We start from the raw sequence: 26,208 nt of genomic DNA on the forward strand, positions 1-26,208 counted from the left end.
ATTCTCACTATCTTCATATGATGAATATTTAAAATTGGCAAACCTTTGGATATTGTATGAATTTGTTTATTTTGAACATTAAGTCATTTCTGCCCTTTTTTTTAGGTCTGCCCTCACTAGTTAAGAATAAGGTGAAGAGTTCCCTTGTGGTACAGCGGGTTAAGGATCTGGTGTTGTCCCTGCAGCAGCTTGGATTGCTGCTGTGTCGTGGGTATGATCCCTGACTGGGGCAACACCCACATGCCACTGGCATGGGCAAAAAAACTTGGAATATGGTATATTATGTTCAAGGTGAAACAGGTGGATTTTCTGTAGATTAGAGCAGCCCACGCTTGTGAAGATATTTTTGTGTCTTAGAACTTTGGAAAGGGCTAAAGGGTCTGTACAGTTCTAATAAATTCAAATATTGGAATGATTGCTATAGTTTTCGATTGCTTTAGAGTAGTTGACTTGCTTACTGCAATGTAAGCCCTGGAAAGTGAGAATTAAAGGAAAACTTGAAAACGCATCAGTATTGTTGTTTCCTAACCTTTCCAGTTGTAGTCGTGAGCTGCGTAGAATGGTACAGCTGTGTAGAATGGTAGGGCTGTTATTTTGGGTTATGGGGATGTATTTGAGTTCACATATCCTCTCTAGAAGGGTCCATATTCTTGTGACATAGGAACCTCCAGCTTTCATCCACAGGAGAGAAATTGGTAGCTCATGTCAAGTTATACGTCAGTCAACCAGGCCTCAACAGAAATTCCACTAAATAATATGTTTAACAGGGGTTACGAGAGCCTTGTTGAGGAGTTTGAAAACGGATTGCGTGTGGGGAGGGTTTGATAGTATTACTTCTCAGTCTTCTGTGTTCATATTGTGTTGCCAAGGGTTTTTAATAGTAGAAGTCGCTTTATGGATCTACAGATGGTGCTTGAGTCCTGGGACTCAATCTGTGGAAATACAAAAATGTCAGTTATTACGCCTGCATTTGATTGCTTCTCCAGTAGAGTTTTACTTTTTGTTTCTTGTATTTTTCAGAGATATAACTACAATGAAAGGAACCATTGTTGCTCAAGTGGATTCAAGTGAATCCTTCCAGGAATTCTGTAGTACATCTTGTTTGTCTCTCTATGAAGACAAACAAAATCCGACTAAAGGAGCTCTAAATAAATCAAGATGCACGATTTGTGGCAAACTAACAGAGGTTTGTATTTTGTGCTTTATCACTTAGTTCTGCTAATGGGAGTGTTTTTAACTTTAACAGTGTGATGGAATCTCCCGTCAGTACATGTCTTCTTAAAAGTGAGGGTCTGTCACTTCTGCCTTGTAACTGCCCCGTGGTGCAGTCCTTTTCCCGTGTAGAAAGGGGAGAATGATTTACAAAATATTGGACTGTGATACTGCTGACTCTTCCTGAGGTTGGGAGCATTCAGACAAAGCCGAAGTGTTTAAATAGGCAGACCACACAGGAGTGTGCCAGCAAAGAGTCCTGCTTAAGAAGGAGGACCGCGAGGGGTGTTATTTTATAGCTTTGGCATTTGATGGGTCAAAAAGATCTCTGTGCATGTGCCCTTCATTTGTGTATTTTTTATCTTCTTTGTCTTTTTGCCATTTCTAGGGCTGCTCCCGCAGCATGTGGAGCTTCCCAGGCTAGGGGTCCAATCGGAGCTGTAGCCGCCAACCTGCACCACAGCCACAGCCATGCCTGATAGAGGCTGTGTCTGTGACCTACACCACAGCTCTTGGCCACGCTGGAGCCTTCACCCATTGAGTGGGGCTCCGGATTGAACCTGCATCTTCATGGATCCTGGTTGGATTTGTTTCTGCTGCACCACAACGGGAACTCCCCTCCTTCCTTCCTTCCTTTCACGGAGGCATGCAGCAGCTTGAAGTGGGATCTCCATTCGCAGACAGGGATTGAACCCAGGCTGCAGTGGTGGAAGTCCAAACTGCTAGACTCCAGGGACTCCCAAGGCATTTTCCTTCTGCTGAAGCACTTTGCCACTTAGCTAAATATTGTATGTATATTTGTTTTTTAAAATTTTGCTTATTGTTTTTCTTTTAGATCCGCCATGAAGTTAGCTTTAAAAATATGACTCATAAGCTGTGCAGTGACCACTGCTTTAATAGATACAGGATGGCCAATGGTCTGATAATGAATTGCTGTGAGCAGTGTGGGGAGTACTTGCCCAGCAAAGGTGCTGGAAACAACGTCCTGGTCATTGATGGGCAGCAGAAGAGATTCTGCTGCCAAAGTTGTGTCAGTGAATACAAGCAGGTAATTGATGATCTGATAAAACTCAACCAGTCTTTGGAATGTGTTTTTAAAAAATGTTACAATGGTTTTATTCTAATAACATTTATTAACCAGATTTGCCTTAGATTTCATTTAATTCCGTTATTGTCTTCATGTCTTAAAGGTGTCCTATCTTGAATACTGAAATACAAGTAGATTTTGGGGACATAGCTTGTGATCTTACTTAAAAAGGTGAATGCTTGCCAAAATAATTCCTCTTTTGAGTGGTGGAGATGGGTCACAAATAGGAGGTTTCAATTTATCTTCTTTCTTCCCCCCACCCCTTTTTTGGCCACCCTCAGGCATATGGAGGCCCCAGGCCAGGGATCAGATCCCACCCCAGCTGCGGACCTGCATCCTGGCACCACAGAGATGCTGCTGATCCTATTGTGCCACCCTGGGCGCTCCCTTATTTCATTTTTTTTTTTTTTTTTTTTTTTTGTCTTTGTTGTTGTTGTTGTTGTTGCTATTTCTTGGGCCGCTCCGCGGCATATGGAGGTTCCCAGGCTAGGGGTTGAATCGGAGCTGTAGCCACCAGCCTACGCCAGAGCCACAGCCACGTGGGATCCGAGCCGCGTCTGCAACCTACACCACAGCTCACGGCAACGTCGGATCGTTAACCCACTGAGCAAGGGCAGGGACCGAACCCGCGACCTCATGGTTCCTAGTCGGATTCGTTAACCACTGCGCCACGACGGGAACTCCCCTTTTTTCATTTTTAAAGTTCATTTAAAATTTAAGGTCTTTTTGGACTCTCCCAAAAGCACCCAGTCTTGGGAGTTCCGTTGAGGCCCAGTGGTGACGAACCCAGCTAGGATACATGAGGATGCTGGTTCGATCCCTGGCCTCACTTAGTGGGTTGAGAATCTGGCTTGTCCGTGAGATGCGGTTTGAGTTGGGCGTTGCTGTGGCGCAGGCCAGCATTTGCATTCCGATTCAACCCCTAGCCTGGCAATTTCCATATGCTACGGGTACAGCCCTAAAAAAAAAGAAAAAAAAAAGATTTAAGTTCTTTTAGTGTTTGAATATATATGATGTAGGTTTGAATATATATGGTTTCAAAAGTCAGAGAAGTCTGGTTCCTACTTCTTTCTTCTCCTGGTTCTCCTACTTTGCCTTTATATGTATAACTTGTTTTTTGTTTGTTTGTTGGTTGCACCTGGTGGCATGTGCAAGTTCCCTGGCCAGGGATCAAACCCAAGCCACAGGAGTGACAATGCCACATCCTTAACCTACCGAGGGACCAGGGAACTCTTTTTTTTTAAATTTATTTTTTTTACTTTTCACTATTTTGTTTGCTGTTCTTCCTCAAAAATTAAGGAAATCATTCTTAGGTTTTCTTCTATATAGATATATACAAAAGGCAGCATACCGTATGTACTGTATTGTACCTTCATTTGTATCTTGGAACCACTCCCTGTTGATATATTCCTTAAATTTGCAGGAATTTTGTGAGATAGTTGTTAAAAATAGCCATTTTTATTAAGTGACAGAACCTCATAAATGTTATTTGTATTAGGCTGTTAGGGCTGCCGTAACAAAACATTGCAGTGCTCAAACAGCAGAAATTTCTTTTCTCACAGTTCTGGAGGCTAGAAGTCTGAGACCAAGGTGCCTTTGCAGGTTGGTTTTGGTGAGGCTGCCCTTGTAGCCTGGAGAGGACCCCCTTCTCGCTGGTCTTCCCTCTGCTCAGAAGCAGAGAGAGAGGGAGGGAGACACAGGTCCAACCTGTAGGCCTTCATTCACCCTTAGCTGCCTCCCTGAAGGCCCTGTTCCATATGCAGTCTCACTGGGACCTAGAGCTTCACCGTAGGAATTTGGGGCTGGAGGAAGGGGAAACACAACAATTTTGGAAACAACGAAAATAAATTCTCAAAACATAGTATTTCGTGGACTTTCTGCTATGCTGCAGCCGGATCAGCAGCGTCACAGGCATGCTGGGATGCAGGTTCGATCCCTGGCCAGGCACAGTGGGTTAAGAACCCTGTGGCCTAGGTGGCAGCCGCAGCTTAGAACTGATCCCTGGCCCAGGAACTACATATGCTGCAGGACGACCAAAACAAAACAGAAAAACCCTTACCACTTCCTAATTGTTTTATGACATCTTAGTATCTGTGTACCTAAGGTTATTGCCATTATTGTACTTGTCTGATGGAACTGTTACACACAATGGTGCGCTTCAGTATCTGCCCAGTTTCATGTTCAGTTTGATGTCGCGGGCCTGAAATGAGCCGTAGTGGAGGTAGGTTCCTGGTCGACGCTGAGTAATCATTGTGCTTCCTCTCACCTCCCAAGGGCTGGTGGTTAACCACATACGAGACAGCACGGCTAACTCTGGTCTGTTTGATCACTTTTCTGTGGATGGTGTTTGGGTTATTGTCAGTGTTTTGCTTTTACAAATAATACGTGATGAATAAGCCGGCATGGTTCGGTTTCAGACCACTGCATAGAGCAGACGTTGCAGTAAAGCAAGTCAGTCGCACAATTGGTTTCCCAGTGCATGTAAGTTTCTGTTTACAGTGTGCTGTGGTCTCGGAAGTGTGCAAAGCTCCGTGTCTAAAAAATGCCCGTGCCCCGGAAACAAAGCACTGATCACCACCCGGGCCTTGCGGGAGTCGTCACAGTGCTGTCTGAGCTCATGCATCCCGGAGCTCCCCAGCCGAGTAATGATGAGAACGTTTGAAAAGTAAGAGTAACCAAAACGAGACAAGCGACGTGAGGTGAGCAGATGCTGTTGGACCAATGACGCTGTTCGGCTGGCTCAGTACGGGGTTGTCCCAAACCTCCAGTGTGTGCAAGTCCCCGTGTCTGGGGAGCAGTCGAGGAGACGAGCCCTTTAGTGAGGGGAAGCAAAGTGTGTGCTTCACTCTGTGTCTGCGGAGACGGGGGTTCAGGGTAGGTCCTCAGAAGCAGGATTGGTTAGGATCAGTGGTTGGTTAGATGTTAAGTTCCCTGTGAGAGTTGTGCCTGTTGGTGTTCTTTTCAGCAGTTTATGTGGACGTAGTTTCTCCAGAGCCTCTTCAGTAGGGAGTATTAACATATTATTCGCATTGGTAAAATGGTGTGTGGGGTGAAATTTGTATTTATCTCCTAAGGAATGATGAGCAGTTTTTCCTATTTCACATTTGTCTTTCCTTTTCTGCGAATTGTTTGTTTGCGTCTTAAACTCATTCTTTTTGGGCTTTGGCATTTCTCATTTTTCCCCCATTAAGTGAACATTTATTTTATTTTATTATTTGATTAATTTTTTGCTTTTTAGGGCTGCACCCACGGCATATAGAAGTTCCCAGGCTAAGGGTGGAGTCAAAGCTGCAACTGCCGGCCTACACCACAGCCACAGCCACGTGGGATCCGAGCCTCGTCAGTGGCCTGCACCACAGCTCACGGCAACGTCAGATCCTTGACCCACTGAGTGAGGCCAGGGATCGAACCTGCATTCTCATGGATGCTAGTCAGATTCATTTCTGCTGAGCCGCACCGGGAACTTCCAAATGTTTATTTTAGTAAGCAGGGTGCTCATTAAACCGTTTTTTTTTTTGTGAAACGGTTATTTACCACCTACTGCGTTGCAGGTGCTGTGCAGATTGCCTGGAAGAATGCCGTGCGAAGCACAGTTCTGTTTCCTTGGCTTTGTGAGGGTGGCAGCCTTGTGATCGGTCACCATGAGGAGGTTTTGGGGGTGATTGAAAGGCTCAGTCAGGCTGATGGTAACGCCTGGGATTCAGTACAGTCTGCTGTTGGTGACAGCAGTGCATCAGTGACCTCTGATAGCTGGAAGTTTGGTAAGAGGTAGTCGAGTTGGCCGGGGTGCAAATCCTGGCCGCGTTAGTCAGCACCTGTGTCCTGGGCTGATCTCTCGGTCTCTTGCGCCCTGTTTCCTCTCTGTAAAGTTGTGCAGTCTGTCTGACAGTGACATGGAAAACATCGGATCTGCACCTTTCATCTTGAGTTTTAAGCTGCTGGGTCAAGGGAATTCCCTGGTGACTCACTGGGTTAAAGATCTGGCGTCGTCGTTGTGGCTGTGCTGGTGGTAGAACTGCCACACGCTGTGGGTGTGGATCCCTCCCCCAGTTTTTTTTTTTCCTTTGGTAATTCTAGCCATTATAGTAGGTGTGAAGTGGTCTGGGTTTGTTCTTGTTCTTGTTTTTTGTCTTTTTTTTGGCGGGGGGAGCATACCGAAGTTCCCAGTCTAGGACGTTCCCAGGCTAGGGGTCACATCGGAGCTGTAGGTGCTGGCCTGACCAGGCTCCACCACAGCTCGCAGCAACGCTGGATCCTTAACCCACTGAGCAAGGCCGGGGATGGAACCCACGTCCTCCTGGACACTACGTCCTTTTTTAACCTGCTGAGCCACACTGGGAATTCTTCTCCTAACACACATTTGGGTCTTTAGTCCATTTTGAATTAATTTTTGTTTATGAAACGAGGCAGGTATCCAACCTCATTCATTTGTTTGTGGAAATCCCAGCAACATCTGTTAATTCCCCATGGAATGGACTTGTGTTAGTTGTCAAATATTAATTGGCCATAGATAGGTATGTTTATTTCTGGACTCTGAATCCTATACTCCACTCATCTACATGTCTTTTCTTATGAAGTACTACATTGTTAAATGATAACTATCTTTGTAGTGAGATTTGAAATCAGGAAATGAGTCTTCCTAATTTCGAGCTTTGTTCTTTTTCAAGATTGTTTGGCTACTCCCTTCCAGTTTCATATGGCTTTTCAGTTTCTGCAGAAAAAGGCTTTTAGAATTTTGATGCTGGAGTTCCTGTCATGGCTCAGTGGGTAATGAACCTGACTAGCATCCATGATGACGCGGGTTCGATCCCTGGCCTCGCTCAGCGGGTTAAGGATCTGGCATTGCTGTGAACTGTGGTGTAGGTCGCAGATGTGACTCAGATCCCATGTTGCTCTGGCTGTGATGTAGGCTGTTGGCGGCAGCTGATTCAACCTCTAGCCTGGGAACCTCCACATGTCATGGGTGTGACTCTGAAAGACCAAAAAAAGAAAAAAAAAAAAATTATGGCGATTGCACTGATGCCATAGATTTCTTTGGGTAGTACTGACATTTCTGCAGTGTTAAAGCCTCCTATCTATAAACATGGGATGTCTTCTCACTTATGTAGGTCTTCCTTAATTTTTTTCAGCAGTCTTGTCATTTTCAGTGTTCAACTCTTTGTCTTTTTAGGACTGCACAGTGGCTTATGGAAGTTGAAAGGCTAGGGGTAGAATCGGAGCTGCAGCTGCTGGCCACAGCCACAGAAATGCCTGATCTGTGCTACCTTTGCCACCTACACAGCTCATGGCAACACCGGATCCTTAACCCACTGAGCAAGGCCAGGGATTGAACCCTCGTCCTCATGGATACTAGTCAGATTCATTATCACTGAGCCACAACACGTGCTCCAAGTTTTATCAATTTCCTTTTGAAATTGTTCATTGCTAGTATTTAGAAATAACTGATATTTGAGTGTTGATCTCATACCCTGCAATTTTGAATTTGTCTATTAGCTCTGATAGCTTTATTGCTGCTCCCTTGGGGTTTTCTTGGTATAGGAATCAATTCAGCTCCAAACACTGATAGTTGTACTTTTCCTTTTCCAATTTGGATTTTTTTTTTTTTTCTTTGTAGGGCCGAACCCACGGCACATGAAAGTTTGCAAGCTGGGGGTTGAATCGGAGCTGCAGCTGCTGGCCTACACCATGGCCACAGCAACTTGGGATCTGAGCCATGTCTGCTGCATACATTGCAGCTCATGGTAATGCTGGATCTTCGACCCCTCTGAGTGGAGCTAGGGATCGAACCTGCATCCTTATGCACGCTAGTTGTGTTCGTTATTGCTGAGCCACAACAGGAACTCCAACTTGGATGTTTTTTACTTCTTTTTCCAACTTGTTTTAGCTGTAACTTTCACTGTCATGTTGGATAGAAGTTGTAAAAGTAGACATCCTTTTCTTTTTGTTCTTTTGCTGTTTTAATTTTTTGGCTATGTTCATGGCATGTGGAAGTTCCCAGGCCAGGGATTGAACCCATGCCATAGCAGTGACAACACTGCTTCCTTAACAGTTGGCCATCAGGGAACTCAGAATGGCCTCTTGCTCGAGAGCCTGGGAACTACAATTGTATGGTGCTCTTTTGGTCCCTGTGCCACCTCCCTTTTGACCTTTTGTCTCTAACACTGAGCTTGTCTGCCATTGTGCACATCCCTGTAGCCCAGTGACTTTCTGGCATATGTGGATACAGGTAATTAACAGTCTGGAACCTGCCAGTGAAATGGGTGACACTTGTCTTTCAGTATTTTCTACTTTCCTGCATAGTATTTTGACTGTTATGGACAATGAGACACTTTATGCGTGGAGTAAGGGTATATATATGTATGTGCTGGAAGCTGTTATATGTGCTTTAAGAAGAGTTTCCTAAATTATCCACTTGCAAATGATGAAAATTGTAATTATGTGACTTCCAGGTGCTTTGGAATAGAATGCTTTGAGATACCGTTGTAAGTATTATTAGTATACTTTAATGAAACCTGAGAATACAGTGTCATCTGATAAGAAATAAGTGGTTTTTTTTTTTTTTTTTGACACGGTCTGCGTAGAGATGAGTCAAATCTAACGTCTGTTTTCTTCTCTTTTGACAGCCACACTGGCTAAATTTGGAAATTCCTGGATAGGGGATTGAATCCAGGCCATAGACCTCTACCTCACAGCTGTGGCAATGCCAGATCTTTTTTTTTTTTCCTTTTTTTGTCTTTTTGCCATTTCTTGGGCCGCTCCCGAGGCATATGGAGGTTCCCAGGCTAGGGGTCGAATCGGAGCTGTAGCTGCCATCCTACGCCAGAGCCACAGCAACGCCAGATCGTTACCCCACTGAGCAAGGGCAGGGATCGAACCCACAACCTCATGGTTCCTAGTCGGATTCATTAACCACTGCGCCACGACGGGAGCTCCAATGCCGGATCTTTTAACCTACTCTGCCACAGCGGGAATTCTCTCTTTTTTTTTTCTTGTCTTTTTAGGGCCGCATCCATGGCATGTGGAGGTTCCAGGCTAGGGGTCAAATCAGAGCTGTAGCTGCCCGCCACAGCTACAGCCACAGCCACCCCAGATTCGAGCCGTGTCTGTGACCTACAGCATAGCTCATGGCAACACTGGATCCTTAACCCACTGATGGAGGCCAGGGCTAGAGCCTGCATCCTCATGGTTACTAGTCAGGTTCATTCCCGCTGCACCATGGCGGGAACTCCACACAGTGGGAGTTCTTAAGGGTTCACTTTTAATAACTTAACTGGTTGTCATTGTTTCATCACTAAATGGTTTTTCCATCAGACAAATAATGTAATCTTTATTCTGCACATTGGACAGTGGCACTGGCGGTAGGAGAGCAGGCATTTTTAAAAGTGGATTGAGGTTGTGATTCACAAAAGAGGTAATTAAGAAGTAGTTTTACAGATTGTTGGCCTTTCAATCTCGCAGCCTGTCTTTGTATCTTTTTACGAGGTCTTTTACACTCTTTCCTTAGGTAGGTAGCCATCCGAGCTTTCTGAAGGAGGTTCGTGATCACGTGCAGGACCCTTTCTTAACGCAGCCTGAGGTAAGCAGGGGTGCTGCTGGGGCTGAGGCCTCAGCAGCTCCGTTCACCGCCATTGCTTCTGCTGTGTATTTGAAAAACCATGTGCGTTTTGAAGAGTTAACACTTACAAACATGCAATGTCCGATGATGTTTGTTTTCGTACTTTATCGATTGCGTTGGACAAGCTTTCTTACTTGACTGACTGAGTTTTACATGTGTTTTCCTGGGATGAGCTCGTTTGCTTTTGGGTCGTTTTGTGATTAAGAATTCATTTTAAGGAGTTCCCGTCGTGGTGCAGTGGTTAATGAATCCGACTAGGAACCATGAGGTTGCGGGTTCCATCCCTGGCCTCGCTCAGTGGGTTAAGGATCCGGCATGGTGCGGTGTAGGTCACAGACATGGCTCAGATCTGGCCTTGCTGTGGCTCTGGCCCAGGCCCGCAGCTACAGCTCCGATTGGACCCCTAGCCTGGGAACCTCCATATGCCGCGGGTGCGGCCCTAAAAAGACAAAAGACAAAAAAAAGTTTCTCCCTTGCGCTTTCCTGAAAGATTAAAAAAACCAACACAGAAAGGAAATTTCAAAAAAATTTTCCAAATATAATAGTCCTATTAAGTCACATGAATAGATTAGTACATGAAAAATAAATATATACAATTAGGAATAATTGTAACTATAGTACAGTGATCAAAATAAGGAGTTTTATATTGATATAATTCTGTACTTGATTATTCATATTTTGTCCATTAATGTCCCTTAAGGAAAATTTTAAGAAATGATGCATTTTCCAGCGTCCAATCCAGGATCATAAGCCAGTATTTTAAAAAGTTGTCTTTCCCTCTTTCTTCTTCTGAGACCCCGCTTCCAGAGGTGTTAGATTCCCCCTCCTGTCCCATGGTCACGGTAGCTCAGTCATTTACTTAGGCTTTTAAAGTCTTATTTTGCTTCTTGCTTCATTTGGAGAGTTTCTTTTGTTGTATATCTCGTGTTACTAATATTTCCTCAGATCAAGTGTTAGTGATGTATTTGCTGTCTCCAGAAGGTCATCTGGATCTTTCTTATGTCCTCTGCTCGTGGCTTCATTATGTTTGTATTTTCCTTCGCAGGTTTCCTGAATAGGTTAGTGTACTTTTCATGGTAGCTTTTTGAACATCTTTGCTGCTGTTTTCATTCCTGTCCTTTTCTATGTCAGCTGACTTTTAAAATTTCTGTGTAATGAGTTTATACGGTGGGTCCCCCCGTATCCAAGGTTCAGCGTCAAACACATTCACCCATTAGGGGTCAAAAATGTTGGGGAAGGTGGGAGCAAACAAATTCCAGAACTTTCCAAAAAGTACACCTTGAATTTGCCAACATTGCCAATTGTTGACGTGCCGTTTGCATCGTGTTTGCGACTGGTCTTAGGTGTTCTGAGTAACGAGGAATCGCAGAGGTACGTGCCTGTCTTAAGGAGCCCTGCCCGGGTTACAGTCAAGTACTTCGCCGTTTGACGGAAGGGACCTTGGAGCTTCTGCAGTTTCTGCAGTTTGGTTTCCTGGGGCGGGGTCACGGACCTGGTCCCTTGCAGGGGGACTTCCATGTTTGTATGGGGTTTTGAAGCCATGGTTTCCTATTGTGTGTTTTCCAGTTTTTAACCATGGAGGTTAAGTCCAGTTACTCCCTCCTGGCCAGGTGCAGGAGTCCTGTCTCTTTTAATCATAACGGATCCCTGGTCTGTCTTCGTCTTCCATGACCTTGACACTTCTGAGCACCGAGGGCATCTGGTCGCGTGCCCCTCCATTTGGCTCTGACTGGTGCTTTCTCAGGACCCTAATGACGCAGTGCCTTTAGGGCTCGGACCCCTGGGGGCACCCTGGGCGGCGCTTGGCGGCTGTGTGTTAACTCGGTGCGCCAGCCCGCTTAAGGGGTCACGTCTGCCCTCTTCAGCGACTGGTTACGGGTTTCCCTGGGATATTTATGTTTTTCTGGAGGGAATATATTTGATACTATATAAGTACCATGTTGCTAAGCAGACTTTTCGCTCACTATTTCAGCGTCTGTTGTCAAGTAGAAAAGTTTTTAAAATTATGAAAATAGTGTCTCTTGTGGAAGACAAATTATAAACTGTGTACAGTAGGGAAGACAAGGAGAACGTGATGTTTTACCTTTCTCGCTCTCCAGACGTCTTGCAACATAAAGAGAATTTCGGGTTTTTATTAAATATGAGGTATAAGCTTTACTGGAATTTCTCTCTGCATCTTCACTTGGTGTAAACAGTAGTCTAACGTCGTGTCATTGTTGATGTTCTGCCACCACTCCTCTCTTTGCAGAAATTGTCACTGTTTTTTGGTCGTTGTTTGCTTTTTAGGGCTGCACCCTGGGCACATGGAAGTTCCCATGTTAGGGTTTTGCATCGGAGCTGTAGCTGGGCCTGTGCCGCAGCCGCAGGCACACAGAATCTTTGCCATGCCTGCAACTACCGCACAGCTCACGGCATCGCCGGATCCTTAACCCCCTGAGCGAGGCCAGGGATCGAACCTGCAACCTCATGGATCCTAGGTGGGTTCGTTCATCGCTGAGCCACGAAGGAAACTCCCAAAATCTTCACTATTTTTGTGGTAGCCTGGATAGACTAATTATCAGAATGTTGTTAAATGCATGAAATAAACCAGCTGTGATTACAACTAGAACCAGGTATTCAAAATACAGTTATCAAATTTTTTTTTTTCTTTTTCAGCTGCCCCCTTGGCATATGGAAATTCCCCGGCCAGGGATGGTATCTGAGCTGGAGCTGCAACCTAGGCCACAGCTGCAGCAACGCTGGGTCCTTCATCCGCTGGACTGGGCCAGGGATTGAACCAGCGCCTACACAGAGACAAGTTGGGTCTTGAACCTACTGTGACACAGTGGGAGCCCTCTCAAAATATCTTTAGAATTTTGAAATGTAATATATACACACTTCAGTGCATTAATAAGACACAGTGGTCAATAACCGTAATTTTCTTTTTTTTTTTTTTTGTCTTTTTGCCATTTCTTGGGCCGCTCCCGCAGCATATGGAGGTTCCCAGACTAGGGGTCGAATCGGAGCTGTAGCCACGGGCCTATGCCAGAGCCACAGCCACGCGAGATCCGAGCCGCGTCTGCGACCTACACCACAGCTCATGGCAACGCCGGATCGTTAACCCACTGGGCAAGGGCGGGGATCGAACCCGCAACCTCATGGTTCCTAGTCGGATTCATTAACCACTGCGCCACGATGGGAACTCCCAATAACCGTAATGTTTTGAAGTGATGTTGGATATCAGTGAGAGACTGAGCCGTCTGCCAGTAGGATATGAAAAGCCGGGGGTGGTTTTTTTTTTTTTGGTCTTTTTATCTTTTCTAGGGCTGCTCCCTCGGCATATGGAGGTTCCCAGGCTAGGGGTCTAGTCAGAGCTGTAGCCGCCAGCCTACGTCAGGGCCACAGCAACGCGGGACCTGAGCCGCGTCTGTGACCCACACCACAGCTCACAGCAACACTGGATCCTTAACCCACTGAGGGAGGCCAGGGATCGAACTGGAAACCTCATGGTTCCCAGTCGGATTCGTTAACCACTGCGCCATGACGGGAACTCCTGAAAAGGTGGGGATTTTTGTTTTTGACAAAGTCTCAGGTTCTGCTAAAACTAAAGTGGTTTCTTGCCTCTAATCAGAATGAAAAAGAATGCTACATTTCAGTTAGACTTTCATGCATATGTAGACGATATTTTTCCAGTTAGGTTTCAGTTGAGTCTGGATGTGGCAGGACGTGGCGCTGGGCCCGCTTCCTCGAGTAGACTGACGGCATCGGGTCTGTCGTGTCGTGGTCTGTGCCTTCCTGTGCCAGCCACGCACCTGGATAAAAGTGGACTAGATGCGATGTTTTATTTAGATACAGAGGGAAGAGTTCAGGAAAAGTTTTAAAACCATACGACGATTGATTTTAATCCTTATGTGGAGTTAAGATGAAAATGCAAGTTACTGTTTTTTAATGAGTAGACGAAAAATGAGCCCGTTTGCTACACACTCCCCGTTGTTTTTACCCTTTACCTCACCAGTATTGTTTCAGTCAGTTGCAACTCATATCTCATGCTTGTTTTTTTTTTTTTTTTTTTTTTCTGCTTTTTACGGCTGCACCTGTGGCATATGGAGGTTCCCAGCCTAGTGATCGGGTTGGAGCTGTAGCTGCCGGCCTGCACCACAGGCACAACAACGCCAGATCCTTAACCCACGGCGGGAGGCCAGGGATTTAATCTGCACCCTCAAGGATCCTAGTTGGTTGTGTTAACCACTGAGCCACGACGGGAACTCCCCACAAGTTAATTTTTAAATGCAAACATAGCAGCTCATACGAATCGTAGTTTTGTACGACTGTCTGTATGTCAGTGATCCTGCTTTTGTCCAACAGTGTCCAGAGTGCACCTCCTTTGGCCCGTCCTTCCTGTGTCTTCCTCATATTATCTACTGATTAACTGTAATAGCCAAAATTACTTTAATTTAGGTTATTTAACACAGTAAAGGTTTTATGTTTTATTTTGTTTAAGTTAGGTTTTATAGTAGGAAGGTGGTGAATCAGCTTTACGAGAATTGTCAAAAGTCCTTGAAACAATAGCAGCTCAGTGAAAAAGTATTTAAGTACTCAAGTTATTCCTCTGAAGAACTGTAGTCGTTTGGTTATTATGACTTTTTTTCCCCCCGCTTCTTAGGGCCTCACCCGCAGCATATGGCCGTTCCCAGGCTAGGGGTCGCATTGGAACTACAGCTGCCGACCACAGCCCCTGCCATGCCAGATCCGAGCCGTGGCTGTGGCCTACACCATCGCTTATAGCAACGCCTGATCCTTAACCCACTGAGTGAAGCCAGGGCTTGAGCCCACAACCTTATGGTTGCTTGGCGGATTCGATTCTGCTGCGCCCCGACGGGAACTCCCCATTAATAAGACTTTTATTTTGTGGGTTCATTTACTGTCTTTTGTCAAATGGCAAGGAAGTGGTCATCCTTGTGGACACAAACCACTGCCCTTCTCAGACTTCCAGCTTCTGCTTGTGTGTAGCAAGTCAGTTTAATCAGCAGGGTAAACCACCTCTTTCAGAGGAAACTAAGCTTTGATCGTGTTGTTTGCCTCTCGTGGAGCTGTGTTGCAGTTAGCAGTTTGCATTTAGAGGAAGACTTCCAACCCACTGAACCCAGGTTAGAAATTAACAGAATTGTTTTGCAGAGAGAAAAGGTGTAATGAAAAATACAACAGTTGTTTCTAGTTAAATTGTTTTCTCAATTTCCCTTGTATGTTTCAAATTTTAGAAATACGGAAAACTGACCGCGTGTACGGGTTGCCGGACGCAGTGCCGGTTTTTCGATATGACGCAGTGCATAGGCCCGAATGGGTACATGGAGCCGTACTGTTCGACTGCTTGCATGAACAGTCACAAGACAAAATATGCAAAATCACCAGGTGCGCTGCAGGGGCTTGTGATGTTAAAACCCTTTGATGACGTGAATAATGGCTTACCCCTCTTTCATGCTTGCTTTCACCTGCGTTAACTGTTTGTTTACTACCAAGTTTCGGTGCTTTTGATCATTTCTTTTCGTCTTAAAATTATTGGTGAGGTTCTGTGCATGTGTGTGTTCTTTGCTTAAGTTGGTTTGTTCCCCAAACGTTATCTAAAACTGAGATTGGTTCATGTATCTACGTATGTTTTAGAGAGGTAGTATCAGATTCTTCTCTTATGAAAGTATTGTTTAAGGTGTAAAAGTCAGAAATTAATAAAAGAATAGCTGACAGAAAGTTTCATTAAGAAACTATTTTCAGGAGTTCCCATGGTGGCTCAGCAGTAGCAAGCTTGACTGGTATCCATGAGAACGTGGGTTCAGTCCCTGGCCTTGCCCAGTGGGTAAGGATCCTTAAGGATCCGGTGTTGCCATGAGCTGTGGTGTAGGTCACATATGAGGCTCAGATTTGGCCTTGCTGTGGCTGTGGTGTAGGCCGCTCGCTGCAGCTCCAACTGGACTGCTAGCCTGGGAACCTCCATATGTCACAGGTGCAGCTCTAAAAAAGAAACTTATTTTCAGAGGTTAGTTATCATTTTTAAAAACTATTTTATAAAAAATCAGATATGTACCTTTTCTTTCCTAGGTTTGGGAATTATTTGCCATTTTTGTAAGCGAAACTCCTTACCTCAGTATCAAGCCACAATGCCTGATGGAAAACTATACAACTTTTGCAACTCCAGTTGTGTGGCTAAATTTCAGGTTTGTTATTTATTTTGCCTAACCCATCCAGTAAAATACAGTGGAAAATGAACAGTGTTAATATGCTTTGTCTTGACTTAATGTGCCGATTTTTACAGAATTTCTCGAGGGTCAAATAGGAGACTGGAGATTCTAGCCTCCCAGGAGAGTCCCAGGGACACAGCTCCACTGGGCAGGGACACATATATTGACTTGTGCATGGTTACCCTTGATACAGACTTGGAAGGAAAACAAGTTTCAGGTGTGAACCTTGAAAAGGAGGGAAGCGGTCCGGCCTGCAGGAGGACACCCTGCGGAAGCGGCTGGAGACCGAGCGCGAGGTCGGGGCAGGGCGTCGGGGCCTTTTGACCCTGACTTCCCTGCAGGAGGGCGTCTTTGCTGGGCACACGGAACACCTTCTTCCTACTGGCCTCTGACGCAAGCTGTCCAGGGCTTCATGGCTGTCTGCAGGGAGGTTTTCCCCTGCAGTCCTTGGGCTCCGTGTCTCCTGTGCTTCCTTAGTAGGGGGGTTCTGTAACATGGGCCTCGAAGGGGGAACTCGGTGTCGTGCTCAGTGGACGAAGCCCATGTGTCTGTCTCGCCCTGAAGGGATAAGCATGTGTGTTTTCTTCGTCCACTTGGAACGTGCCGTGGACGAGGGATTGGACTGTTGTGTGGACCCTCGTCTAAGACCAGGCAGTTTCAGGAGCCGGTTTTCATTTTGGTCCATGCAGAAAAGAACTTTGTGACACAGTCGTTCCGAGGCGGAATGTGCACGGCCCCGGGAAGAAGTCCTGTCGGAAGCGTTGACCTCTAGGAAGGGCTGGTGGAGGCGATTCACTGTGAGCTGGAGCAGTGGACCTGCCTTGTGTCGAGTCCAGGGCATTGCTCGGAGGCTCAGACTGGTGCCTGCAGCCAGCGTCAATTAAACTGAAAAGGCAGTCGCTTGAGTATATTACACTATTTCTTATTATATCTATTAGCATTTTAAATTGAGGTGGTTTTGAATTTAGCTGGGCGAATGCTGTTTTTGTTAATAATTGTATCCTTGACTGACCACATTCAAGACAAATATTTGAGGCGTTCCCTTTGTGACTCAGGATAACAACCTAAGATTTATGAGGATGCGGGTTCAATCCCTGGCCTCGCTCAGTGGGTTAAGGGTCCAGCATTGCCGTAAGCTGTGGTGTAGGTCACAGCTCGGATCTGACGTGGCTGTGGCTGTGGTGTAGGCCGGCAGCTGTAGCTCTGATTCAGCCCCTCTGATTCAGCTCTGTACAGCACATATTTTAAAGAAACAATTTACACTCTTGTTTCTGAGGAATGAATGCGTCCAGGATAATCCTGTAGGGCAAGTCCCAACCTCCGTAGCTCTGTGCAGAGGAATACAAAGTTGACAAACAGAAAAGCAGCTTTTTTCCCTTGATGTTAAAAGCGTAGATTTGAATGTTGTCTTCGTGTTTTTCACTTTCAAAGCAACGTGCTAAGATAGTATTTCAGTTGGTCTGAAAGGGTGACTAACTTTAACAGACTTCTGTTTTTGGAAATGGAAAGGGCAAGGTGTCTGAGTTTTATTCAGTTTTGTTACTTGTTTGTTTGTTTATTTACAGGGCTGCACCCAAGGCGTGTGGAAGTTCCCAGATTAGGGGTCGAGTCGGAGCTGCAGTTGCTGGCCTACACCACAGCCACAGCACCGCTGAATCAGGGCTACGTCTGCAACCTGTGCTGTAGCTTGCAGCCGTGCACCAGGTCCTTGACCCTCTAAGCGAGGCCAGGGATTGAACCCATGTTCTCATGGATACTAGGGAGTTCGTTAGTGCTGAGCCACAACGGGAACTCCTCAGTTTTCTTTAAAAAAAAAAAAAAAAAAAAGTATTCACCCGGTAATTACAGTCTTAAATCTGTTCTTTACAGTAATCTGTGTTGTATTTTCACCAGTATTAATTGTTCAGTGTATGCACAAGTTTTAAAATGATAGTTAACACAACTCTCACAAGCTGTGTATCTTCTTCTATTCTGTAAATTGATTTAACTTTTAATAATGTCATAAAACTGTAATAAATTCCTGGCAGCAGTACCAGTCTTTACATCTCTTTTCCCCCAGCTTTGTTTTGAAAAAAATGATCAATATAAAAAACTCCAAAAAGGCTGTTTTCCTAGACGGACTGGGAATGGAAATGGGACAGTGCAGTGGAACAAATCGTTAGTCATTGGGCTGCTGGAGGCAGCCCCACGAGTTGGGTGCCCTGTGTTCACTGTGTAGAACTTGGAGAACTAAGCCCAGTATTCTTCGCTTATATTTTCCTAGGATAAGATCATATTGAACTTTATTTCCTTTTCCATATTATTTTAAATAATTAGTGTAGGGAGTTCCCGTCATGGCGCAGCGGAAACGAATCTGACTGGGAACCGTGAGGTTGCAGGTTCGGTCCCTGGCCTCACTCCGTGGGTTAAGGATCTGTCGTTGCCGTGAGCTGTGGTGTGGGTTGCAGATGCGGCTCGGATCCCGAGTTGCTGTGGCTCTGGCGTAGGCCGGTGGCTACTGCTCTGATTGGACCCCTAGCCTGGGAACCTCCATATGCCGCGGGAGCGCCCCTAAAAACACAAAAGCCAAATATAAATAAATAAATCTTTCTTTATAAAAAAAAAAAAATTAGTCGTAACTGTGGTAAAAATGACCATCAGTTTTTTAAAACTTCGTATTATACCAGTATTTTAAAGGCGAAATTCAGAAACGTAGCTTCACATGTTGAGGAAGTAAAGGCATACGTAAGATGCCTACTGTTTTTTGGATGTGGTTGCTGTGTAGCGGTAATCACAGATAAAAATCAAAATTCTGAAATCCGCATTGGACCCAGTGTGTTTTCTTCTCTGTTTTAGGCTCTCAGTGTGCAGTCATCTCCAAACGGCCAATTTGTAGCTCCAAGCGACATTCAGTTGAAGTGCAACTATTGCAAAAACTCGTTTTGTTCAAAGCCAGAAGTCCTGGAATGGGAGGCAAGTCATATTTGTTGTGAACGTTACGGAGCCAAAATGCAAGTCTAGGACCGTCACCGTGGGGTTTCTATATGAGCATCTACTACTGTGTGTACAAGGATGAGGTTTTCAGGTTTCGTGATGGTTGGATTATTTGCTTTCTTTATGTGGAAGTAGCACCAACAAAAGGTCCGTTTGTTTTTAGCTCAGACAGAAGTTATTGAAGTCCTGTTCACTGTTTGGTGTGTGCATAGCAGCATCCGGAATGTCACTTTGTGTAGCTGCACACCTGTTTTCCCACCTCTGTCCCCACCCTCACCTTTGTAAATGTCGCCTGTCAGCCGTCGTGTCTGACATTGCCTGATGCTACCATTTGTCGTGGGACACGTATAATCATGTTTTAGGAACGAATCCCAGCATACCTTTCATTTTCCCTTTCGCATCACTCTTGCCGTCAATGGTTCACTAGTTTACTGTGGTGTATCCTGCGGCCGCTAGGAAAAGCTCGGAGCATTAGTGTTTGTCCCAGCAAGGGGGCCGTAATGAGTGGACGGACGGTGGACAGGGTGGCCCTGGCTGGATACGGCTTCGTGAGCCGTTTCCACCTTCGGCTGGTCTCTCTTTGCCGCTGTTCGAGGTGTGGGATGCACGCGACCTGCTGTAGACTAACAGCGCTGCTTCGGGGTCCAACTCACTCGTGGCTGCTGGCAGGTCCCTTCGTCTCTGAGTCTCAGAGGCGATGGCCAGAGCTGGACTGCGGACGTCTGCAGGACGTCGAAATCTGGAAATGAATTGTTTCGTCCCTAGAAACACCTGTGCGTGTGGTTCCCTTGTTTGGTGCAGTCATGCTTTGAGACTGTCGTGGGCTCGCGGTGAAGAGATGCAGTGACTTTGGTCCTCCCTGGGGCCGTGGCGGGAGGGGTGCTGAAGGCCCAGGAGGAGGGGCAAAGGGGCGGTGGGACTGAGGAAGGGGCCGGTGAGTCAGCATATAGAAGCGTGTCAGGAAGGAGACAGACCCTGCACGGACGGGGCCCTGATAAACGGGGTGGGTGAGGGCTTCTCCACCAGCCCCCGGCTGGCGCTGCTCGACGCTGTGCTCCGGGTGCCTCTTCTTCCTGCGAGGCTGAGTCGGAGAGAGTTGGAGAGAGTCGGGCTGCGCTGTGAAGCGAGTGAGCCTTCCCCAGGGCTCCTGCTTCTCCTTCCCTGCTTGGCCGTCGCGGCTCGGTGGTGGCTGTTCCCCTCTTGGCAGTTGTGTGTCCCCCATGGGGCAGTTCTCCACAGGCCTCACCACTTGGGTGGCTTCCTAGACCTTCACCTTCTCTACCTTGGTCTCAGGTCGGTTTGCTCAGGGCTGGGCAGGTGGCTTACACCTCGTCTGTGTCCTCCATAATCAGAGACGAAGGCAGGAGAAATTCTTAACTCAATCATTACTAGCCTTGCTCTGCTCAAGGGAACCAGCTCGGTCTCCAGCCTAGGACACCATGTGAGGGCCGCAGACGGACTGCTTTATCCCTGAGAGGGGCCCTTCGTACAAGGCCGCGATGGGGTGCGAGGGAGCCCACCCGACAACTCAACACGGAGTATTTCTTTTTGAGTAAAAATTACATTGCTGTCATAGTTGTCATCTTTTTGTAGCTTGGCCATTTATATCTTGCATTGTTTGCCTCCCATCTCTCCAGTCCTGTAAGCAACACCAGACTTGCCATCTTGTCGTAGCGATACTTACACTTTCCTCTTCACTGAGGAGTCATAGAGTTAACGGTACTGAAATTTGAGGAGCTGTGTCCAGATTTATTAGGGAATGAGTTCAACCAGGTGTCTATGGCCTTTAGGAAATGTATCTTCAGGGATTATAACATGAAGTAGGTAAATGATTTAACTTTGTTTCTGTAAAAGTGGCTTGTTTATTTCTTAAACTTGTTTTCGAGGTGGTTGTCATGTACTTACCAAGGTTCCCATTGTGCATTTAGAACAAAGTGCATCAGTTCTGCAGCAAAACTTGTTCAGATGACTATAAGAAGTTGCATTGCATAGTTACATATTGCGAATACTGTCAAGAGGAGAAGACTCTTCATGAAACAGTAAATTTCTCTGGCGTTAAGAGACCTTTCTGTAGTGAAGGCAAGTGTATATACAGTGTTGTTCATAACTTTTATTAATATTTAATGTTAATTTTTTGCCAAACTATTTTCAAAATAGTAACTACGTATGTTCAGAGCAGCTCTACAATTTTAGCAAAGCTGAACAAAAAAAATTAAGTTTGCTTTTCTACTGACTTGTTATTTTATGTGTATTTGAAGACCTCTGAGCCACAGGTGTGTTATCGCTAAGAATTTGTAACCTTTCTTTCCATTACAAGGAAGTTTTGAGAATGAAATAAAAGCATCATCATACCACATCATTTCTAAACAAATTGTGTTTGAATGTTGATTTTCCAAGCGGATTAGAATTATTTTGCATTGGGTCCATTCCCTTCCCAGTCTACTGCGTAGTCTGCTAAGGTTCTCAGCACGCTGGCGAGGACAGCCGTGGCACATCCCTGCAGTGGGGACATACCTGGGGTTTGCAGTTGGGAAAGCCGGGGAGACCCTGGCTTTTATTAGAGTGCATGCAGGATTTCTCTGTCCTCTCGTTTATACTCTTGCTGCTGTGGTGCCAGGCCGCAGATTAAAGAAATGAACTGTTTCTAATCCTCCAAAGATAGGAACCTGGTTTATAGCTATGGGTCGGGGCTCTTTTGTTTTTACTTTCCCCAAGGGGCACATTCTTGCTCTAGGGGACTCTCACTTTCTGTTCTTTCTTTGGCCTGAGGCACTGGACTCCTGGCTTTCCCTCCGTGGTCTCCTCATCTATTACTTTCCAGTTTTTTCCCCCCTTTTCTTCTTGGCTCTGTTTTTCTGTAGGTTTCTGCTGCTAGTTAGGGGCAAGAAAGAGATTGGAAAATCCTCGACGCCTGCTGTGGGGAACGGCAGCCGTCCCGAGGGTTTCGAAGTCCATTCAACATGCGCCTCCATCACCTGTCCATTACGCACTTCGTGCAGGAGGGCAGCCCGCAGGGAGGAGCGTCCTGCTTACAGCAGGCTTTCCTTTTCACATAGGTTCAGTCCCTGCCTTTCCCCGAGATGAAAAGTAACCACATTTACTGCTAAGATCGTAGCTGTAACGAAAAGTGACTCATAACGTTTCATTAAAAGGATTGATTCTGGAGTTCCCGTTGTGGCGCAGTGGTTAACGAATCTGACGAGGAACCATGAGGTTTCCAGTTCGATCCCTGGCCTCGCTCAGTGGGTTAAGGATCCAGCGTTACCATGAGCTGTGGTGTAGGCCGGTGGCTACAGCTCTGATTCAACCCCTAGCCTGGGAACCTCCATATGCCACGGGATCAGCCCAAGAAATGGCAAAAAAAAAAAAAGATTGATTATGAGTTAATTTAACTCTTTTACACCTGGATTTTTGTGCAGTGACAGCCTTAGTGACTCCGAAGCTGAGCATATTAGCATAGAGGCCATCCATGTCAGTGGGTTTTACTAAAATGAGAGACAAGCAGCAACACAGAGGGAGTGGACGTTAAAGAAGGTGATTTTCAGCTGGAGAGACTTAGACCTTCAGCTGGGCAATAAAAGCTTACAAAGAAGGTGTGTCATGGAGTTCCTGCTGTGGCTCAGCGGGTTACGAACCTGACCTTGTGTCCGTAAGGATGCGGGTTGGATCCCTGGCCTCTCTCAGGCCAGGGTTAAGTGTTAAGGATCCAGCGTTGCTGTGAGCTGCAGCATAGGGTAGCAGATACGGCTCAGATCTGGCGTGGCTGTGGCTGTGGCTGTGGCGTGGGCCGGCAGCTGCAGCTCCGATTCCACCCCAAGCCTGGGAACCTCCAAATGCCGCAGGCGCAGCAGTAAAACGAAAACAAACACCATGGATCTTTTTCCTGTTTCATCATATAGTTTGTGCTTTTCTCTAACTGCACCTGGTTCTCTGCTGTAACTTGTTAGAAACAACAAGACACCTAGTTAGAAAGATGAATCTAATAAAGGCAAAATATCAAACATTTAACAGTGTAGTTCAAAGTCACAGAAAAGTCATAAGGACAGCTCATCAATAAAGTTGCCAAGGAAATTATGTAGGAAACAGTCTTTATTAAAGGGTACGTAGGATTTTGGTAGATATAGGGGTGAAAGGTCATTCCCCCCCCCCATTTTTGTCTGTCCCACTGCATATGGAGCTTCAGGGCCAGGGATTAGATCTGAACTGCAGTCTCTCCCTGAGCTGCAGCTGCAGCAATGCTATGTCTTTAACTCACTGTGCCAGGCTAGGGGTCAAACCTGCGTCCCAGCACTCCCACGGCGCTGCCAATCCCAGTGTGCCACATCGGGAGCTCCAGGAGTGGAAGGTAGTTCTTAAGTGCACAGCATGAGTAGAGTATGAAGATACTTAATCCTCGTAGTTATCTCAGTGAATAAATATTTAAATGTAAAAACAGTTTTCTATAGTAGGTAAAGGAAGTCTTTTATTAAATAGAATAATAGAATAGCATGTCAAAATGTGGGGGTTTTGGAGAAGCTGTTAAACCAGTTTTACTTCCCTGAAGGGTGTCACCTTTAGGGTGACAGAGACAGGTAAGCCAGAAAGTTTAGCAAAAATACCTCATTAGCTAAATGGGGTTCACCCAGTGCCTCTCAATAGTCTGTGTCATTTCTCTAAAATGCCTCTTGGCGATGTGTTTATGATTCTTAAGCAGGGTTACATTTAAGTAGAGCAAGTAAAAGTTCTGAGACATTGCTAGATTTTAAAAGTCTTAGAACAAGAATTAGTTGCACCATTGAGGTATCAGTATAATATTTCTTCTGTTCCAGTTTTTGCAGGCTGCTGCTGATCACAGTAGATTTCACAGTTTTGATCAGGAAAGAAAGAGGACTTGATATGTGAATTTATAAACACGTTCTAAAGCCACTGATCTATTGACCTGTAAGCTTTTTTACCTCGGAGGTCAGTTTTTGTATTAATAGTAAACCCTTCTGTTTTTCAGGCTGCAAACTGTTGTACAAGCAGGATTTTGCCAGGCGTTTGGGACTGCGATGTGTGACCTGCAACTATTGCTCTCAGCTGTGTAAGAAGGGGGCGGCCAAGGAGCTGGACGGCGTGGTGCGGGACTTCTGCAGTGAGGACTGCTGCCGCCGGTTCCAGGACTGGTACTACAAGGCAGGTGCCACCAGACCGCCCTGGTGCCGTGTCCTCCATGTCTCTGCCTGTTCTATAAGCTCAGCATTACCCCCAACTAGGATAGCTCTGCGTTTTCAGCACTCTAGTTTAACAAAGTGGGTTATCTAAAATGTGTGTATCTTTATTTCACTAAACAGAAATATTTTTGATGAGCTCTCTCTCAGTTTTGAACATGGGCAGGTAATTCTTTTGGATACTTAGGATGCGTTTCTGGTGTCGGGGTGGGGGAAGGGCTGCACCTGTGGTATATGGAAGTTCCCAGGCTAGAGGTCGAATTGGAGTTGTAGCTTCTGGTCTACACCACAGCCATAGCAATGTGGCATCCAAGCTGTTTCTTTGACCTACACCACATAGCTCACGGCAATGCCTGAGCTCTGAGCCTCTGACCGTCTGAGCCACAACAGGGACTCCAAGTATAAGTTTTTATGTATGAATTTTATTTTGCATATTAAGTTGTATATACTAGTTAGGGCTGATTGTTTTCCTTAGAGGCAGTTCAAATTTGTGGTCTTAAATGTAATCACTTTTAAATTAATTAAACATTGAATGTTTTAAAACATGAGCTTAAAGTTCTTATTGTTAAAATTACATCAGTTATTTGTTAAAGCCACTCAAATTTATTATATTAAACTATTGAAACAGAATACTTCTAGTTGACATCCATGATTTTCTCATCATAAAACCTGACTTCAGAATTATTCCAGTCTTGGAGTTCCCGTCGTGGTGCAGTGATTAATGAATCCGACTAGCATCCATGGGGATGCAGGTTTGATCCCTGCCCTTGCTCAGTGGGTTAAGGATCGGGCATTGCCCTGAGCTGTGGTGTAGGTTGTAGACATGGCTCGGGATCCCCTGTTGCTGTGGCTCTGGCGTAGGATGGTGGCTACAGCTCCGACTCGACCCCTAGCCTGGAAACCTCCATATGCTGTGGGAGCGGCCCTAGAAAAGGCAAATTACAAACAAACAAACAAAAAAGAATTATCCCAGTCTGTATACGTGTATAAATCAGTCTATTTTGAGCTCAGTTGAACCTGGGAAATCTGTTCACTAATCAGATTTTCTGTATCGTGTGATTGTCAGGAGGCTCGGACCCGTATGTGGTTACGGCTCTCGAAGTTAGATTATTAAAATACATTGCACAAATTTGGTCAACCAGTGTTTGCTTTTTTTGTTTTCTTTGTAAGGCTAGTCTTTGACTTCTGGTAAGTTTAGAAAGGGACTTTTATAATTAGGTAAATTACTGCTTTTTAAAATTTTGGAGATTTTACTGTATGCTTATGAGTTATAATTTAATTTTTTTATCAGACACTTTTATTACATTGGCAATAACCACTGAAATTTTTAGAAATCTTTAAAAAATACATGTCTGGGAGTTCCCTTCATGGCTCAGTGGAGACGAATATGACTAGTATCCATGAGGATGCAGGTTCGATCCCAGGCCTCGCTCAGTGGGTTCACAATGTGGCATTGCCATGAGCTGTGGTGTGGGTCGCAGCTACAGCTCCGATTTGATCCCTAGCCTGTGGCCCTCCATGTGCAGGGTGTGGCCCTGAAAAGACAAAAAAGAAAAAATGTCTGACGCAAACCTTACTGGGCATGTCTGATACTTTCCTGTTTTCGTGAAGGCTGCGAGGTGTGACTGCTGTAAATCGCAGGGCACACTCAGGGAGCGCGTGCAGTGGCGGGGAGAGATGAAGCATTTCTGTGACCAGCACTGCTTGTTACGCTTCTATTGTCAGCAAAACGAGCCCAACATGACCACGCAGAAAGGACCTGAAAACCTGCATTACGGTACGTGGCCGCTTGGGCGGCAGCTTGTTAGTCGAGGTGATGCTGATGATTAAGTGGATTTTCTTGGGTGGTTTAGCAGCAGCGCGACGTTTCCCTGCGGGGACGCGCCCTCTGTGATGTCTCTGTAGACGGGTGGCATTTTGTTC

General features: G+C 45.6%; 1 protein-coding gene across 25 annotated transcripts in view; it reads left to right on the top strand.

Moving 5' to 3' along the window:
* Positions 1 to 26,208, top strand: part of ZMYM2 (zinc finger MYM-type containing 2) — an 82,260-nt gene that overhangs the window by 22,892 nt on the left and 33,160 nt on the right. For 14 of the 25 annotated variants that reach the window (XM_084981177.1, XM_084981190.1, XM_084981191.1 and 11 more), the window contains exons 5-13: positions 1,021 to 1,186; positions 2,048 to 2,260; positions 9,804 to 9,875; positions 15,152 to 15,302; positions 15,984 to 16,099; positions 18,959 to 19,075; positions 21,025 to 21,175; positions 24,078 to 24,250; positions 25,897 to 26,062. In XM_084981177.1, coding sequence (XP_084837303.1) covers positions 1,021 to 1,186; positions 2,048 to 2,260; positions 9,804 to 9,875; positions 15,152 to 15,302; positions 15,984 to 16,099; positions 18,959 to 19,075; positions 21,025 to 21,175; positions 24,078 to 24,250; positions 25,897 to 26,062 — 1,325 coding nt within the window. The remainder of the gene's footprint in view (positions 1 to 1,020; positions 1,187 to 2,047; positions 2,261 to 9,803; positions 9,876 to 15,151; positions 15,303 to 15,983; positions 16,100 to 18,958; positions 19,076 to 21,024; positions 21,176 to 24,077; positions 24,251 to 25,896; positions 26,063 to 26,208) is intronic. The other 11 variants (XM_084981178.1, XM_084981194.1, XM_084981195.1 and 8 more) reach the window with 1 other exon arrangement.

The sequence above is a fragment of the Sus scrofa genome, chromosome 11, assembly GCF_054392235.1.
Source record: "Sus scrofa isolate SSC_HxYL_T2T_F1_AM1 chromosome 11, Sscrofa_HxYL_maternal_Yorkshire_Landrace_v2.0, whole genome shotgun sequence".
In the NCBI taxonomy this organism is placed as follows: domain Eukaryota; kingdom Metazoa; phylum Chordata; class Mammalia; order Artiodactyla; family Suidae; genus Sus; species Sus scrofa.